The sequence below is a fragment of the Oncorhynchus mykiss genome, chromosome 10, assembly GCF_057628025.1.
Source record: "Oncorhynchus mykiss isolate SJ-2025 chromosome 10, ASM5762802v1, whole genome shotgun sequence".
In the NCBI taxonomy this organism is placed as follows: Eukaryota; Metazoa; Chordata; class Actinopteri; order Salmoniformes; family Salmonidae; genus Oncorhynchus; species Oncorhynchus mykiss.
In genome coordinates this window covers 41503829-41523612 of record NC_143031.1, presented here as the reverse complement: position 1 = coordinate 41523612, position 19784 = coordinate 41503829, and the positions used below count along the sequence as shown (strand labels likewise).

The 19784-nt window shown below is 41.7% G+C and overlaps 1 protein-coding gene across 8 annotated transcripts in view; it reads left to right on the top strand.

Moving 5' to 3' along the window:
* Positions 1 to 17314, top strand: part of LOC110533890 (roundabout homolog 2) — a 186188-nt gene extending 168874 nt beyond the window's left edge. For 4 of the 8 annotated variants that reach the window (XM_090186658.1, XM_090186656.1, XM_090186661.1 and 1 more), the window contains 6 exons: positions 7371 to 7527; positions 9266 to 9523; positions 10500 to 10696; positions 14672 to 14836; positions 15037 to 15297; positions 15763 to 17314. In XM_090186658.1, the coding sequence (XP_090042784.1) occupies positions 7371 to 7527; positions 9266 to 9523; positions 10500 to 10696; positions 14672 to 14836; positions 15037 to 15297; positions 15763 to 15764 (1040 nt within the window). In that variant the 3' untranslated portion in view covers positions 15765 to 17314. Of the gene's footprint in view, positions 1 to 7370; positions 7528 to 9265; positions 9524 to 10499; positions 10697 to 14671; positions 14837 to 15033; positions 15298 to 15762 lie in introns of all 8 variants that reach the window. The other 4 variants (XM_021618477.3, XM_021618475.3, XM_021618480.3 and 1 more) reach the window with 1 other exon arrangement.
* Positions 17315 to 19784: the final 2470 nt, after the last annotated feature.

Below are 19784 nucleotides of genomic sequence, written 5' to 3'. Positions count from 1 at the left end.
ATAGATGGCATCATGAGGTAGGAAAATTATGTGGTTATATTGAAGCAACATCTCAAGACATCAATCAGAAAGTTAAAGCTTTGTCGCAAATTGGTCTTCGAAATGGACAATGACCCCAAGCATACTTCCAAAGTTGTGGCAAAATAGCTGAAGGACAACAAAGTCAAGGTATTGGAGTGGCCATCACAAAGCCCTGACCTCAATCCTATAGAAAATTTGTGGGCAGAACTGAAAAAGCCTGTGCGAGCAAGGAGGCCTACAAAGCGAGCAAGGAGGCCTAAACACCTGACTCAGTTACCCCAGTTCTGTCAGGAGGAATGGACCAAAATTCCCCCAACTTATTGTGGGAAGCTTGTGGAAGGCTACCCAAAACGTTTGACCCAAGGAAAACAGTTTAAAGGCAATGCTACCAAATACTAATTGAGTGTATGTGAACTTCTGACCCACCGGGAATGTGATGAAAGAATTAAAAGCTGAAATAAATCATTCTCTCTACTATTATTCTGACATTTCACATTCTTAAAATAAAGTGGTTATCCTAACTGACCTAAGACAGAAACATTTTACTAGGATTAAATGTCAGACATTGTGAAAAACTGAGTTTAAATGTATTTGGCTAAGGTGTCTGTAAACTACCGACTTCAACTGTATATAATATATAAGGTTAAATGTAATATATAATGCACAATGTCTCAGGAAAGAATGTCTGGGTTGGCAATACTTAGTATGCCTATAGAAAGCAGTCGGACCTACAGGCCGTGGTCAGTCTCTCAAGTTGGAGTTCATTCAATTTCTTTACTTTCAATTTACCTTGATTGCAGCTCATTTGTGTAAGTTATTTGCCAGACAAAACCTGCTTATTTCAACAATAAATATTGGCTGAATTTATCCTCTAGCCAACTACTTTTTTCCTCATTGTTAGGCTTTTTTATGTGTTATTTTTATAAACGGTTTATAATAGCAGCTAAATACTATATATAGCTATTATCACGTAGACCCAGATGCAGACAACGTCGAAGTAACAACAGTTTATTAATCCAACAGGGGCAGGCAAAAGAAAGGTCAAGGGCAGGCAGGGGTCAGTAATCCAGATAGGTGTGGCAAAGGTACAGGACGGCAGGCCGGCTCAGGTTCAGGGCAGGCAGAAATGGTCAAAACCGGGAAAACTAGAAAACAAGAACAATCGAGAGACAGGAACAGAGGGAAAAACATTGGTAGGCTTGACGAAACAAAACGAACTGGCAACAGACAAATACAGAACACAGTTATAAATACACAGGGAATAATGGGGAAGATGGGCGACACCTGGAGGGGGGTGGAGACAATCACAAAGACAGGTGAAACAAATCAGGATGTGACAGCTATATATAGTAGGCTACACTGCATAATTAAATCATCCCTAGTAAGCTAGTGTTTTGAGGGTGGACTGACTGTATTATTTGGCATTATTAGACTGGTTTTACTTTTTATCCAAGCTTGGACAGAGTGCTAGGAAGGCTCATGTCATGCAGGTTCAGGTTGGCTATACAGGACAGTTGTATATAACAAAATCCAACAACAACAAAAAATCCAATGGTTTCTGATTAGTATGCTGTTCTATTGAAAATATCAAATCAAATGTATTTATATAGCCCTTCGTACATCAGCTGATATCTCAAAGTGCTGTACAGAAACCCAGCCTAAAACCCCAAACAGCAAGCAATGCAGGTGTAGAAGGACGGTGGCTAGGAAAAACTCTCTAGAAAGGCCAAAACCTAGGAAGAAACCTAGAGAGGAACCAGGTTATGAGGGGTGGCCAGTCCTCTTCTGGCTGTGCCGGGTGGAGATTATAACAGAACATGGCCAAGATGTTCAAATGTTCATAAATGACCAGCATGGTCCAATAATAATAATCACAATAGTTGTCGAGGGTGCAGCAAGTCAACACCTCAGGAGTAAATGTCAGTTGGCTTTTCATAGCCAATCATTAAGAGTATCTCTACCACTCCTGCTGTCTCTAGAGATTTGAAAACAGCAGGTCTGGGACAGGTAGCACGTCCGGTGAATAGGTCAGGATTCCCACGGCCAGGTGGACTGGGGACAGCAAGGAGTAATCATGCCAGGTAGACCTGTGGCATGGTCCTAGGGCTCAGGTCTTTCTGAGAGAGAGAAAGAAAGAGAAAAAGAGAGAATTGGAGAGAGCATACTTAAATTCACACAGGACACCGGATAAGACAGGAGAAGTACTCCAGATATAACAAACTGACCCTAGCCCCCCGACACATAAACTACTGCAGCATAAATACTGGAGGCTGAGACAGGAGGGGTCAGGAGACACTGTGGCCCCATCCGATGATATCCCCGGACAGGGCCAAACAGGAAGGATATAACCCCACCCACTTTGCCAAAGCACAGCCCCCAAACCACTAGAGGGATAACTTCAACCACCAATTTACCATCCTGAGACAAGGTCGAGTATAGCCCACAAAGATCTCCGCCACGGCACAACCCAAGGGGGGACGCCAACCCAGACAGGAAGATCACATCAATGACTCAACCCACTCAAGTGACGCACCCCTCTTAGGGACGGCATGAAAGAGCACCAGTAAGCCAGTGACTTAGCCCCTGTAATAGGGTTATGACGCAGAGAATCCCAGTGGAAAGAGGGGAACCGGCCAGGCAGAGACAGCAAGGGCGGTTCTTTGCTCCAGAGCCTTTCCGTTCACCTTCACAATCCTGGGCCAGACTACACTCAATCATATGACCCACTGAAGAGATGAGTCTTCAGTAAAGACTTAAAGGTTGAGACCGAGTCTGCGTCTCTCACATGGGTAGGCAGACCATTCCATAAAAATGGAGCTCTATAGGAGAAAGCCCTGCCTCCAGCTGTTTGCTTAGAAATTCTAGGGACAATTAGGAGGCCTGTGTCTTGTGACCGTAGCGTACGTGTAGGTATGTACGGCAGGACCAATGCTTTGTAGGTTAGCAGTAACCTTGACCTTGAAATCAGCCCTTGCCTTAACAGGAAGCCAGTGTAGGGAGGCTAGCACTGGAGTAATATGATCAAATTTTTTGGTTCTAGTCAGGATTCTAGCAGCCGTATTTAGCACTAACTGAAGTTTATTTAGTGCTTTATCCGGGTAGCCGGAAAGTAGAGCATTGCAGTAGTCTAACAAAAGCATGGATTCATTTTTCTACATAATTTTTGGACAGAAAGTTTCTGATTTTTGCAATGTTACGTAGATGGGAAAAAAGCTGTCCTTGAAACAGTCTTGATATGTTCGTCAAAAGAGAGATCAGGGTCCAGGGTTACACCGAGGTCCTTCACAGTTGTATTTGAGACGACTGTACAACCATTAAGATTAATTGTCAGATTCAACAGAAGATCTTTTTTTTTTCTTTTGGACCTAGAACAAGTATCTCTGTTTTGGGGCCTCTTCATCTGAGGAGGAGTAGGAAGGATCGGACCAATATGCAGCGTGGTTAGTGTCCATGTTCATATTTATTATAACTCAGAACACTAAGACCAAAATAACAAAAATAGCACAACAAGAAACAGTTCTGTCTTGTGCAGACACAGAGACAGAAAACAACTACCCACACCCATAGTGGGAAAACAGGCTGCCTAAGTATGGTTCTCAATCAGAGACAACGATTGCCAGCTGCCTCTGATTGGGAACCATACCAGGCCAAACACAGCAATCCAAAACCTAGACTACAAAACAAAGAATGCCCACCCCAACTCACGCCCTGACCACACTAAAACAGAGACATAAAAAAGGAACTAAGGTCAGGACGTGACAGCTTCACCATGTTTCATTGAAATGTTCAGCTGTGTGTCATCTGCATAGCAGTGAAAGTTAACATTACGTTTTCGAATGACATCCCCAAGAGGTAAAATATATAGTGAAAACAATAGTGATCCTAAAACGGAACCTTGAGGAACACCGGAATTTACAGTTGATTTGTCAGAGGACAAACCATTCACAGAGACAAACTGATATCTTTCCGACAGATAAGATCTAAACCAGGCCAGAACTTGTCCGTGTAGACCAATTTGGGTTTCCAATCTCTCCAAAAGAATGTGGTGATCGATGGTATCAAAAGCAGCACTAAGGTCTAGGAGCACGAGGACAGATGCAGAGCCTCGGTCTGATGCCATTAAAAGGTAATTTACCACCTTCACAAGTGCAGTCTCAGTGCTATGATGGGGTCTAAAACCAGACTGAAGCATTTCATATACATTGTTTGTCTTCAGGAAGGCAGTTTTTTCAAAAAAAATTCAGAGGAATGGAAGATTCTATATAGGCCGATCATTTTTTATATTTTCTGGGTCAAGGTTTGGCTTTTTCAAGAGAGGCTTTATTACTGCCACTTTTAGTGAGTTTGGTACACATCCGGTGGATCGAGAGCATTTTATTATGTTCAACATAGGAGGGCCAAGCACAGGAAACAGCTCTTTCAGTAGTTTAGTTGGAATAGGGTCCAGTATGCAGCTTGAAGGTTTAGAGGCCATGATTATTTTCATAATTGTGTCAAGAGATATAGTACTAAAACACTTGAGTGTCTCTCTTGATCCTAGGTCCTGGCAGAGTTGTGCGGACTCAGGACAACTGAGCTTTGAAGGAATACGCAGATTTAAAGAGGAGTCCTTAATTTGCTTTCTAATGATCATGATCTTTTGCTCAAAGAAGTTCATGAATTTATTACTGCTGAAGTGAAAGCCATTCTCACTTGGGGAATGCTGCTTTTTAGTTAGCTTTGCGACAGTATCAAAAGTAAATGTTGGATTGTTCTCATTTTCCTCAATACATTTTACAATCTGCAATGTTTGAATTTCCAACTTTAATTACTGAACAAGTAATTACATTATTTCCACCAGCCAGTAGTCTAAATGGCAGCCTAATGACACTTAGAATGTGTATACTGTAGCTTTGTGAAATGTTAGGTTTAGCATGAGAAAATTACATCCAAATTGTTCTACCAATAAACATTTGTCCATTAGCTAAAGCATCTATAGGCTACATGCCCTGGCACCACAGAAAGCCTATCATCGATTCGATAGGCAGCCGCATAGACATATCACAATTTCAGCACCATGGACAGTGATTGGTAGCCTATACTTTGTGGAGCTGTCTGGCTGATGCATGCAATTTTTTATTTGGGGTGGGGCAACTCCTACCTTGCGGGGGTGGTCCAGAGAAACTGTGTTACGCCAGTCCTGGAAACAATAGAAGAAGATATGTATTTTCAGAGGATTGATTAGAAAAGAGAGCCGAGAGTTGAATGTTGAGTTGAGTAGAGAGAGCAGACAGGGAGAGCACAAACAACAAGTTAGAGAGGAAGAGAGAAAGGGGGCAGCAGAGAGAGGGGGATGTTATATTTACATTTTCATTGTAAATGGACCCTGAGGATACAGTGGTTAATCGCTCCTCTCTTCATGTCGATTTTTACTCCTCAGCCTCGGGAGTTTTTCTACCCCAGAAATGTCAGAAAATGAAGGCACATTTCTTTGGATTAATTTGATTAGCAGAGGCAGGGATTCCTTTGTGTTTTGACCCATGGATATTCAATTAGCTTGGCTTTACCGAGCAGAGCCGTATTGTAGGGAGAGTCTCAGTCAGTCTGTCTGTTGGTCAGGTGGCCGGCCATTCTCCTGCATGCTTTGGGCTGTATGCTCACCTGAGGGCTGGTTCACTGAGAGAGATAAGGAACAGAGATGAAGAGGAAGAGAGGGAATGGACAGAGTGAGGGAGCCAGCCTGCAGCTCCGGGCCCCAGGTCTCAGTGCTTCTTTAAGAAATCGAGACCTTGGGACTGTGAAGTAAGAACCTTATAATGCCAAGTTCAAATTGATTTTTTTCTATCTCACTCTAAATATGGTTTAGGCTAGTCTAGCCATCAATAATGGCACTCAAGCAAAAAAAACTGTAAATGATGTTGTTACATCATTGAATTTGTCTGATGATCATAATGCATTTCTTAATGTAGTTGAATATGTGTTCTGACTCTATCTTGATAAAATAGTTTCAGTCTATCATTGATGCATTCAAATAGCTACTGTTTTCTTAACTGAACACGTCTAGTTCAGAAGTGTCAGACAGAACCTTATGGTTGAACCCAGATTGACATTTCAGAGCCATAAGGTTCTATCTGTGATTGCACACCCCTAAAAAAATTGATTTACAAATGTCTCAGCATTTTGATACTCTGCACTTCAGGTATCTTTAAGGTGAGAACCTTAATGGGTTATGAAAGAACAATTCAAAACAGTTCTGAGATCTGCGATGTGAAAAGTCTTATGCTCAATATCTCAGAACTATGCTTTGTGCAGATAGAACCTTATAGTCCCAAGGTCACAATATGTCAACATAGAGGAAGAGTCTTAGTGCTCTGTCAGCACACTAAGAGAGAAATAATGAGAGCCAGGTGGGGGAGAAAGAGAGGGAGAAAGCCCAGGTGATGATAAAATAGTTTTCCAAGCAGCAGTGTTTGTGTGTGTGTGTGTGTGTGTGTGTGTGTGTGTGTGTGTGTGTGTGTGTGTGTGTGTGTGTGTGTGTGTGTGTGTGTGTGTGTTTGAACCACATGGGGTGGGAAATAGTATCAGCTCATTAAAACCCACAGCTTGGGGGCTGTAGGGATATCTCTACATTGTGAGGCAAAGACCGGGCTGATAAGATCAACTCTCTATCTCTGACTTCCCTTCCCTCTCTCAATTCAGTTAAATTCAAGGGCTTTTTTTTGGCATGGGAAACATATGTTAACATTGCCAAAGCAAGTGAAGTAGATAATAAACTAAATTGAAATAAACAATAAAAATGAACAATCACATTACACTCACAGAAGTTCCAAAAGAATAAAGACATTTCATGTTATGTATATATACAGTGTTGTAACGATGTGCAAATAGTGAAAGTACAAAAGGGAAAATAAATAAACATAAATATGTGTTGTATTTACAACGGTATTTGTTTTCACTAGTTGCCCTTTTCTTGTGGTACCAAGTGACAAGTCTTGCTGCTGTGATGGCAGACTGTGGTATTTCACCCAATAGATATGGGAGTTTATCAAAATTGGGTTTGTTTTCAAATTCTTTGTGGATCTGTGTAATCTGAGGGAAATATGTGTCTCTAATATTGTCATACATTTGGCAAGAGGTTAGGAAGTGCAGCTCAGTTTCCACCTTTTTTTGTGGGCAGGGTGCACATAGTCTGTCTTCTCTTGAGAGCCAGGTCTACTTTACGGTGGCCTTTCTCAATAGCAAGGCTATGCTCACTGAGTCTGTACATAGTCAAAGCTTTCCTTAAGTTTGGATCAGTCACAGTGGTCAGGTATTTTGCCACTGTGTACTCTCTGTTTTAGGGCCAAGTCTCTTTCTCTCTCTCCACTCAGGTGGAAAGGGTGGCAAGAAAAAGAAGTCGAAGGGTGGGTCGAAGACCTCCAAATCCAATGGGTCCTGTTGGGTCAACATGCCCCTGCCTCCCCCACCCATGCACCCTCTGCCAGGCACCGAGGTGGACCACTACCCCCTAGAGAACCATGGAGGAGGGTAAGATAATGTGTTTTCTCTCTCCAGACACATGTAGACATACCAGACCTGGGTACAAATACATGTTTTGATTCTTTGTTATTGAAGTACTTGTTTTCTATGTATTTTGGTATGTTCAAATAATGTGTCCCAAATCATCTACTTTTATTTCAAATAATTTCCGATAAAATGCTTACTATATGAAAATACTTACAGCATTTCTAAATACGTTATTTCAAATACCAAACAGGCCTGGGTTCAAATGCATGGGAGTATATATATATATTTGTATTGGAAATACACTGTGTAATACTACGTGCCAATACATTCCAAGTGTATTTCCAAATCCATTCCAATATTACTACTGTATATTTCTATTACTATATATAACTATTGTGTTTAAAAAACAAATGTCTTTGAAAGTCATTAGAATACCCTAAATAGTATTTTGATACATGTACCTATAAACATTCTATCATGATATCACAGGAAGTGAAATAATAGCAAGGATCACATGTAGCCTTTCTTGTCTTTTGGGGATCTAAGGTCTGTCAGTGAGCCATTGAGAGGAAAGAAAACCCTCTCCTAATTGGCTGTAACCAGCATGGCTCTCTGTCTCTCCTGGAGCTCTCCTCTATCTCTAGGTGTGTGTGTGTGTGTGTGTGTGTGTGTGTGTGTGTGTGTGTGTGTGTGTGTGTGTGTGTGTGTGTGTGTGTGTGTGTGTGTGTGTGTGTGTTTGCGCGCGCTAAACGAGAGGGCTAAGCACAAACGAGCAGCAGGCTGTTACAGGGTACTCCAGTGCTGATTGAGCTCCTGGTGTCTGCACTTGTCATACTGAGGAAACAGCCATCTTCATTACTCTCGGCTTGTTATTGTAAGAAAAAGACACTGTTTTTGTCACAGGCATTTTTTGGAAAGAGGGCAGTGGAAAAACCTTGCCCTAGATATCGGGGGTAATATAATGCAGTTACTGTAGGACTGTTGCTGTGCAAGGACAAATGTAAGATTTCAAAATGATTATATTATAATACTTTCCTTGGGAATCTGAGGACGTTGATACTGTCTCCTCCCCTTCATCTACACTGGGTAAAGTGGATTCAACAGCTAACATCAATAAGGGATCATAGCTTTCACCTGAATTCATCAGGTCATGTTCCTAATGTTTTGTACACTCAGTGTATTTCTGCCTAAAACCTTGGGGTGTGCACATTTGCATACATATCTTGCAGCCAGTTTCAAGAAGCTTTGGCTGGTTCACCACCACTTATAACAAAACAGCATGTGGTTAGATCTTTTCATTTGATCTCAGCACCCCATTCCTGCCAGTCACTTTGTAATTACAAACCGCAGCCAATCTGTGTAATTCCCTCTCTCCCTCTGCTGAGAGATAGAACATCAGATAACAGTGTGTTTAACGGTCTGGCAAAATACAAACCAGTAGAAAAAGAATAGTATTTGTCTGTTGGCTAGGCTTTGTCTCGTCACCAGTGTATAACACTGAGAGCAAGTCACTGTGCACTAGCAGTAACACACTTACATAGATTTCTAAGCACCATAGGCTGTGTTTATACAGGCAGCCCAATGTCCACTAATTGGTCTTTTGACAAATCACATCAGATCTTTTTCAGAGCTGATCTGATTGGTCCGAAGACCAATTAGTGGTAAAAAAAGAAACATAGCCATAAACACACACATCCACAGTATAAGGTTTTAGATTTTAGCCTGAATTACTGACATTCTCGTTCCCTACATATTGTAGGTATGACAGTGACAGCTGGGCCCCGCCCCTTCCTGTCCAGACTTACCTTCACCAGGGATTGGACAACGATCTAGAGGAGGAGCGAGTGCCCACCCCGCCCCTCAGGGGAGTGGCCTCTTCCCCGGCAGCAGCTACCTACAGCCAACCGTCATCCTCCTCCCTAAGCTCCACCCACCACGAGGAGATGCAGTCCATGCTGCAGGCCCACCTGGATGAGCTGACCAGAGCCTACCAGTATGAAGTGGCCAAACAGACATGGTGAGGAGGAGAGAAATTACTGTGGATCTGTCAATGGATTTCTTCCTTCCTTTGGACCATAACTCTTTACTTTCTATGTAGTCTCTTCTCAAAGCCTCTGTGGAGTCAGGCACATGATATGATACAACAATTGCCCTTGCTGCATGTTTTGGATGCATTATGTATCCACTTTCCACTGTGAAATGAACAGATAAGTACTGTACTTTGTGTTCTTTTGAATTGCCACTGGTACTTGTTAAATTTGTCTAAATTGCCTATGATATTTCAATCATGAGACATTCACCTGGCAATTTCTGCTTTGCACTGTGAATGAATGAGCTGTCGTTCTCTAGAACTGAGCTAGATATTTTGCATATCAATAGCCAATAGTCTTGTTGAGTGTTTTATATCGGTGTGGTATTTAGGCATGTCATCCTAACCCCTGGTTTCATGTTTCATGTGAGCGATAAAAACATCCCTTCATTGATTACACCTCTAACGTGTAACAGGCATTGGGAAGTGGGTCATGTCGGTAGGAACGTGTGTTGAGGGGTAATGATGGGTTTTGGCCTAGCGTGCTGCTCTGACAACAGGAAGAAGAGCTGCTAATTATATATGCGTCTCCTCCATAGTGGGACGAGGCATGGGGCAAGGCATCGGAGGGGACAGCGGTGGGGGGAGAAAACAGACACGTTACTGACAGCCCTGCCCAACCCTGCTATTCTTCTCCCTTCACCCAGACAATTACCAGTCCATTGTGTTAGTGCTAGCACGAGCGTCGCGGAAGGGATGTGCACATAGTTGTGAAGGGAAAATAATGAATTCAATCTCCCACACAAACACTCACCAATGCTGAACGAGGCCCTAGTACTGCACTCTGGCATTTGGTTGTTCAGGGATTTGTGTTTTAGCCTTTACGTCCTGTCTGTTAGTGTCTTTATCTACTGCTCAGTTTCCTGTCTCAGTGACATAGCATGTTCCCTCATGTTCTATACAGGCATATGAAGGGCAGCCCACACCCGCCCAAGGCGCCTGTCCCTCCGATGGGCTATGTGTCTAGCACGCTGGGGTCTGACCTGGGGACCAACCTCCAGTGTGAGGAAGAAGAGGAGGATGAAGGCTACGGAGTGTCACGTCAGCTCTGTGGCTTTGACTACACTGCTGGACTCAGCATGGACAACCTGGAGGGCTCAGGTGAGACACACATGCACGCACACACACACAAACACACACGGATCATGCCCTTCTTGCCATCTCGTCACAGTGCACCCTTACAAAAAAAACATATGTTAAATTTGCAGTTTCACATTTGAAATAGCTCTTTTCACATGTTGAGCTTAAACCACATGTGTGGTTGAAAGAATGTTATTCTCCTCATGTGAAAAGATGGTGGTAAAATGTTGCAGCAACATTGTTTCCACCCGTGGAATTAGATTGACCACATCTATAAAGCACAAATGTGGGACCAGAGAACGATTTTGCATTTGTCTACATTAGCTCAACCGTCCCGCAGGGGACCCACCGATCCTTAAGGAGTTTACAAACAGAGCAAATCAAGCTTATTTTTTGGTTCTGATGGGGTATGACAGATGAACTAAGCTCATGAGGCATTTATACATTATATTCTTCAAGAATCAATTGGAGCATATCATAAATTTTTAAGTATATGGATGTAGCAACTAAGGATTGCTATGTCACCATTTGAACTTGATCAATCAACCTGCCTACCCCAAATTGTTTTATATATATATATATATATATATATATATATATATATATATATATATATATATATATATATAGTCTGTCCACTATTCTGCTCTCGTCCCGCATTTGTAAGTAACAAGAACATTTCCCAGGACATAGACATATCTGATATTGGCAGAAAGCTTAAATTCTTGTTCATCTAACTGCACTGTCCAATTTACAGTAGCTATTACAGTGAAAGAATACATGCTATTGTTTGAGGAGTGTGCACAGTTTTGAACATGAACGTAATTAATAAACAAATTAGGCACATTTGGGCAGTCCTGATACAACATTTTAACTTCTTGACGCTACTCAATCATTTTCGTCAGCAACCGCTGAATAGCATAGCACCACAGTCAAATAATATTACTAAAACATATTCATATTCATGAAATCACAAGTGCAATATCCACCTGTCATCTCAGATTTTGAAATTATGCTTTACAGCGAACGCAATCCAAGCCTTTGTGTAAGTTTATCGATAGCATAAACATTATGTACACTAAGCATTAAGTAGCTAGGTCACGAAAATCAGAAAAGCAATCAAATGAATCGTTTACCTTTGATGATCTTCGGATGTTTTCACTCACGAGACTCCCAGTTACACAACAAATGTTCCTTTTGTTCCATAAAGATTATTTTTATACCCAAAATACCTCAGTTTGTTTGTCGCGTTATGTTCAGAAATCCACAGGAAAGAGTGGTCACGACAACGCAGACGTATATTCCAAATAATATCCATAATGTCCACAGAAACATGTCAAATGTTTTTTATAATCAATCCTCAGGTTTAAAATATATATTCGATAATATATGTACCGGGTGTGTAGGTTTGTCAATAACACCGGGAGAAACAATGGCCGCTTTGACAACTTAGGGAAGCCATAGAAAAAGGAATCTGGTTGATATCCCTTTAAATGGAAGATAGGCATGCATAGGAACAGAGAGGTTTCAAAATAAGAGGAACTTCCTGATTGGATTTTCCTCGGGTTTTCGCCTGCAATATCAGTTCTGTTATACTCACAGACAATATTTTTTGAGTTTTGGAAACTTTAGAGTGTTTTCTATCCTAATCTGAGAATTATATGCATATTCTAGTTTCTGGGGCTGAGACATAGGCAGTTTCAAATGGGTAAGTTTTTTAGCCAAAAACGAAAATACTGCCCACCCCCACACGCAAAAGGTTAAACAGAAATGCAATGGTTCATTGGATCAGTCTAAAACTGTGCACTTCCACTTCTGCTATCTAGTGGCCACAATCTAAATTGCACATGGGCTGGAATAATACATTATGGCCTTTCTCTTGCATTTCAAAGATGATGGTACAAAAAAAATACAAAAAAAATACAAAAAAAATACAAAAAAAATGTTTGTTTTTTCTTTGTATTATCTTTTACCAGATCTAATGTTTTATATTCTACTACATTCCTTTCACATTTCCACAAAATTCAAAGTCTTTCCTTTCAAATGGTATCAAGAGTATGCATATCCTTGCTTCAGGGTCTGAGCTACAGGCAGTTAGATTTGGGTATATATGCTTAAACTTAAACTCCTTAGAGTAATGGTGTTATTATATGGTGCAATCCTCTAGGGAGTGAATTACTTTTGTGGCATTAATATCAAGCAAAACATCTGAAGTCGAGAACAAAATTCTGAGTATTGCAATTTTAAATGCAAAAACAAATAAATTGTAAATGGATGCAGAAAACCAAAAAACGCTGAAACATTTGTTATGATAACGCAATTAAATAAAACGCTTCCCTCTTTTGTGCAATTTTCCCTATCTTTGGTTATGTTACCCTGGCCTTTGCTTTCTCTGCCTTTTTTCCAGGTGAAAGTTTTGGTACATTCTTTCCAGCAGCATAGCACTCTGTATCCCACTGCTGGTTTGCTTCTGAAGCTAACCAGCGTTGGTATTGGTCCCTAGATGGGAGACCAGATGTGGCTGGAAGTGGTTTTTAAAAATAAACGTGTGGGAAAAAAACTTGTTACATGTCGGGAATGTATTTTCTTCACGAGGGAAAAACCTATGAAAAATGTATATGTGAAACTTAACACGCGTCCAAACATTTCAACAACAAAAATATATACATGTGATTTGTTCATGTGTTTTTTTTTTTTTCATGGCAGTCAGGTGCACACATCTTTACATTGAGCAGGAAGTCAAAGATTTGGGAGCAGTGAGTAAATTGGCAATAGCAATGGTTTTATTCAGTAACCCACTTATGGAGAGTAAATGCTTTGCCGTTTTGACTGCACATTATGCAGTTTTGACTGACAGCTTTTTGATATCCAATTTTCTCAACCATACCGTGTCATACTCAAGACTGATGGTTTCATAATGTGATATTCAGACTCATTAATTTGAAAAAATAACATTATATGAAAGGGAAAGAAAGGAACAATTTTGTGCAATCTGGTGCACACACATGAGTGAAATCCATCTCCATGGAAGAACAGAAACATTACAACTAGTTAGTTATTTGATTTCAGATGGAAGCTGTCTTTTCTCTGTGACATCTCATTTGGGCTTTTTGTTTCAAACTCTCACTGCCATTTCAAGGGTATGACCATATTGTCTAAACACTTCTTCTTTCAGTCTCTCTAATGTTATAAAAACAAAGTGAATGAGTTGGGGAGAAGGGACAAGGTGAGGCGACTTCAGATCCAGAGGGCAAGATTGATGTTATTTTGTCGACCCCTAGTCTGTGTGGTGAAGGAGAGTGAGACCACGGTTCAGTCCTAGTCAGTTTTCTGGGAGATGATGGAACATTAAGGCATGCTAGCTGAGACACAAGGGACTCTCTGCTGATATACAGTATGTGCTGTTTCTGTGATCAAGTTGATGGTGTGCAGTAATCTGCTGTGTTACCTCTGTGGGGAGAAGGCTATGCTAGATCAGCTTATCTCTACAAAGGTCTCTTCTCTGTCTCCTCTCCCCCAGAGACCGGGCCAACACACACAGATTGAAAAGGCCAATGCATTTAGGATGGGAGCCAGTAATTACAACCACGTCTTATCCTTTAGCTTGAATTGTCAAGATGTGAGAGTAGTTTATCCGTACTGCCCACACCAACAATCTTATCTAGGAAAGTTTATTGCAGTGATGTCCCCCCTCTTACATCAGCTGATGTCACAAAGTGCTAAACAGAAACTCAGCCTAAAACGCCAAACAGCAAGCAATGTAGGAATAGAAGCATCTCCTTTCTTCCTGTCCTCAGTTCATTTGATTTACAAAGTAGTATTTTTTCATACTCATGTTCATTTTAGTACTTTCACTGCATAATTTCTAATATAGAGCTTATCAGTGCAAAAGCTGTGATAAGTCATTGATTGCAAATCTAAACTGATTAGCTATGCTGTGCATCTCTCTAAATCACTGTGCCCGTGTCCCTGTGCTCTCTCCTTCACCCCATGTAGGTAAAGGGTACTCCCAGCGGGGTCGGCCAGGTAGCTCAGGCTCCACAGAGAGCAGTGCTCTGGGCACACAGAGCCTCGGTCACCAGAAGGCCACGCACACTGGACGCAAACCCCGGGCAGAAACTGTTGGGACGCTGCCCAGACGGAGAGACACCCCCACAGATAGTAAGATGGGGGGGGGGGGGGGGGATGAGGAAGGTGGATAGGAGCTTCTTTGTTGACTGTGGTTGTTAACGAGCTTATTAGCCATACTGATCCCTATGATATGACCCACTGGTCCATCCTTGATTACAAAGTCTGTGTATTACCCCAAAGGTTAATGGCAGTGTTAATCTGAGCCTCTTGTCATCCTTTCTCCTCAGCAGCCTCTCCTGCCCCAGAGCAGGTCAACAGTGTGGGGGCCAGGCTGCATGGTTCATGGGCGGCCGGAGGCTCGGACCCTCCTGAGGAGTGTATGGTCTCCACGCTGGAGCGGCAGCACATGGCCTCCTGGAGCGGCACACCCGCCAACATGGGCACCCTGGGCAGGGCCCGCCACAGGGCTGGGGCTGGCATTGACCACCCACACAACAGCCACAATGGCCAGCCGCCTCCCAACAGCACCGAGCAGAACTACGGAGAACGATGTACGTATCTAGCTTCTCCTGACTAAAATGTACACAGCGGCAATTTGTTTAAGAGAGCGAGGGAAACGCAGAGCTGTACATGTGATGTACAGACACACAGACACGTCTCACAGTGTTCTTTTTACAGTGTTACTTTCATCCTTCCTTCCAATATAATATTCTGTATGTCACTTGCCCCTCCTGTTTCATGTCACAAGATGTACAGGAAATGACTCTACATTAATGAAGTAAAATCACTACAGTTAAAGCTATTGACTCATGAAAGTGAAAGGACTTATTTTCAGTTTTTCTCTTGTTTTGCTTCACTATGCAAGCCAAAATCTGACATTGAAGTTGTCTCTTTTACTTGTAATTTTACATTGTGAGTTTATGGACTTGTGGTGCCACATTAAGTGAGGAATTTGTGATAAATGATCACCTGAGATTGACACTTTGATTTCGGATCTCTGTGTCTTCCTCTTGCAGAGTCTTTGTGATGAGTCGGACCCTCCAGTGCTGCCTGTCTATAAGTGCAATGAGATTTCCTCTCTCCAAATGCTACAGGACGGAGGATGGAGAAATGTCAGGAAGTGGAAAGAGTGTGACGGAAACGCAGAGCTGTAAATGTGATGTACAGACACACAGACACGTCTCACAGTGTTCTTTTTACAGTGTTACTTTCATCCTTCCTTCCAATATAATATTCTGTATGTCACTTGCCCCTCCTGTTTCATGTCACAAAATGTACAGTAAGTCACTCTACATTAATGAAGTAAAATCACTACAGTTAAGCTATTGGCTCATGAAAGTGAAAGGACTTGCATTTCTTTGTAAATAGGTTTTGTATTTTCAGTTTTTCTCTTGTTTTGCTTCGCTATGCAAGCCAAAATCTGACATTGAAGTTGTCTCTTTTACTTGTAATTTTACATTGTGAGTTGATGGACGTGTGGTGCCACATTCGTTTTTCATAAATGCTTGAAATAATGATTTTATTTTGATGAAACTACTGTATTGTTTACTTTGCACAGAGCGTTGGGTGATAATAAGCACAAAGTCATCAGCTGAGCTGAAAGAAGAATGAAGCGGAGGAGTGTCTATAATAGAACCTAATAGATCATATATGACAGAACATGCTTTTCAGAGACACAGATGTATTGAGAGATATAATGTAAAAAAAAAAAAATGGCCACATAGAAAACGTTAAGATATGATGTTTTTTTTTTCTTCTTGTTCAAATCTGCGGTGGTTTGTGAGGATGATCTGGCCAGTGTGCATTGTACTGCTTGGCAGTCTGTTTCCCATACAGTATATTCCCATGACAGTGAGACAGCGGTACTTGGATTCCAAAAATGAGTGACTGTTCAGAATAATCGATAAAAGGTGAAACCGTCTACGTGTAACATTTAAAGCGTAGATGCAAAGGGCAGAGGCAAAGGGCGGCAGCTAGTTGTTGATAGGGAGGCGTTGGGCCAACAGAGCGCCACTCAGGTGTGTGGTCAGGTGGGGACAGCTGTGTGCACAGATGGACTCTGTCAGTGTTGCCTATGGGAACAAAGTGAGATAAAGAGATGTTGGCCTTGAGACGACTAGCTAATCCCAGACTGGGTTTTCATAGCTGTCAGTGACTGGTAAACATGATTAACAACTATATGCAATTAGATTCAAATAATACACCCATCATAGATATGATGGCCGTCTGTTTTAATCCTACTGGTGCAGTATAATGTGGCCCCTATCTACGACCCTGGCAACACACTGGTGACACTCATCAGGGTTAGTGAGGAATAGTGAGCCCCTCGCTTAATCAGCATATCCTCAACGCTGTAACCAGTCACGGAGGGCAGCTGGTTGCTAGCTTCACAATGCAGTGTTTTGATTCACTTCTTTGTTCTTTTCTGGTTGTTCTTTGTATTGGCTTCACCTGTAAAGACTCTGTACCTGCCAGATCCGGTCTGCCCTCAGAAATACTCAGGCACGTACAGTGTGGCCGTTCATTTTTCAACCCTACGATGCAAATAAAACGTGTATGTGGAATCAACCATGAGTCTCTGTGCTGTGCATGTGAGTTGATGGTGCAAAGCATTCTCCTCATGTGAGAAATGTTAACTGATTTCCCCCATTAGGGCATTATGTGCATACACTCATAAGTTGCACGTTAGCAGAATACACACTTAACAGAATCAGAGACGAGGTGCACATGAAGAACGATACTCGGTCTCCCTCTCTCAAGCGTCTCCGTGTTAAATCAGTCTTAGTCAGAGCTAATGGGAAAATAAAAGAATGGTGACAACTTTTTGATGCATCTATCCCTTCAGTCTCCCCTCCCTGTTCCTGCACCAGAACGAACACATTTACTTACTGGAGGAAATGTCAGTCATCCATTTACCAAGACAACACAGGTTGAACACTCAGAGGCTGATCAGCCATAACACAGCTCTAGCATTGGCAATTTGGGGATATCAGGATACAATGACAGATGGTGAAGATGACGACGATGATTTTCCGTCGTCTTTATGGACTTTTGTAAATGCATGTAAATTCAGCGATGATTACATTTCAGACATTTCGTCCATTCAGACCATACAGAAATGCAATTGTATTGATTTTAAGAGTTATGGTGGCTTTTCCTGGGGAATCCATGCCTTTCATCTCCATTCTTCATATACTGTACTCACTACACCTAATGAAACAACTGCTGTATGAGATCACATTAGTACTGCAAATGTTAAAACCACTGTTGGCTCCAGCCTCTGTCACATACATCTCCCTGGGCTAAGCTTGGCTGTTCTTACTGGCCAATCAGAGAGCAACACAACTCTGATGACAGATATGGAAGGAATAATGTATCACTTATATAAGAAAACATGAAAGAAAAACACATTCAAAAAAATGTGGTTTTCAAATTGGTTTTGTTGTTGCAAGTTTCACGAGTCAGACGTGGTTTTTAGATACAGTGCCTTGCGAAAGTATTCGGCCCCCTTGAACTTTGCGACCTTTTGCCACATTTCAGGCTTCAAACATAAAGATATAAAACTGTATTTTTTTGTGAAGAATCAACAACAAGTGGGACACAATCATGAAGTGGAACAACATTTATTGGATATTTCAAAACTTTTTTAACAAATCAAAAACTGAAAAATTGGGCGTGCAAAATTATTCAGCCCCTTTCCTTTCAGTGCAGCAAACTCTCTCCAGAAGTTCAGTGAGGATCTCTGAATGATCCAATGTTGACCTAAATGACTAATGATTATAAATACAATCCACCTGTGTGTAATCAAGTCTCCGTATAAATGCACCTGCACTGTGATAGTCTCAGAGGTCCGTCAAAAGCGCAGAGAGCATCATGAAGAACAAGGAACACACCAGGCAGGTCCGAGATACTGTTGTGAAGAAGTTTAAAGCCGGATTTGGATACAAAAAGATTTCCCAAGCTTTAAACATCCCAAGGAGCACTGTGCAAGCGATAATATTGAAATGGAAGGAGTATCAGACCACTGCAAATCTACCAAGACCTGGCCGTCCCTCTAAGCTTTCCGCTCATACAAGGAGAAGACTGATCAGAGATGCAGCCAAGAGGCCCATGATCACTCTGGATGAACTGCAGAGATCTACAGCTGAGGTGGGAGACTCTGTCCATAGGACAACAATCAGTCGTATATTGCACAAATCTGGCCTTTATGGAAGAGTGGCAAGAAGAATGCCATTTCTTAAAGATATCCATAAAAGTGTCATTTAAAGTTTGCCACAAGCCACCTGGGAGACACACCAAACATGTGGAAGAAGGTGCTCTGGTCAGATGAAACCAAACTTGAACTTTTTGGCAACAATGCAAAACGTTATGTTTGGCGTAAAAGCAACACAGCTGAACACACCATCCCCACTGTCAAACATGGTGGTGGCAGCATCATGGTTTGGGCCTGCTTTTCTTCAGCAGGGACAGGGAAGATGGTTAAAATTGATGGGAAGATGGATGGAGCCAAATACAGGACCATTCTGGAAGAAAACCTGATGGAGTCTGCAAAAGACCTGAGACTGGGATGGAGATTTGTCTTCCAACAAGACAATGATCCAAAACATAAAGCAAAATCTAAAATGGAATGGTTCAAAAATAAACATATCCAGGTGTTAGAATGGCCAAGTCAAAGAACAGACCTGAATCCAATCGAGAATCTGTGGAAAGAACTGAAAATTGCTGTTCACAAATGCTCTCCATCCAACCTCACTGAGCTCGAGCTGTTTTGCAAGGAGGAATGGGAAAAAATGTCAGTCTCTCGATGTGCAAAACTGATAGAGACATACCCCAAGCGACTTACAGCTGTAATCGCAGCAAAAGGTGGCGCTACAAAGTATTAACTTAAGGGGGCTGAATAATTTTGCACGCCCAATTTTTCAGTTTTTGATTTGTTAAAAAAGTTTGAAATATCCAATAAATGTCGTTCCACTTCATGATTGTGTCCCACTTGTTGTTGATTCTTCACAAAAAAAGCCTGAAATGTGGCAAAAGGTCG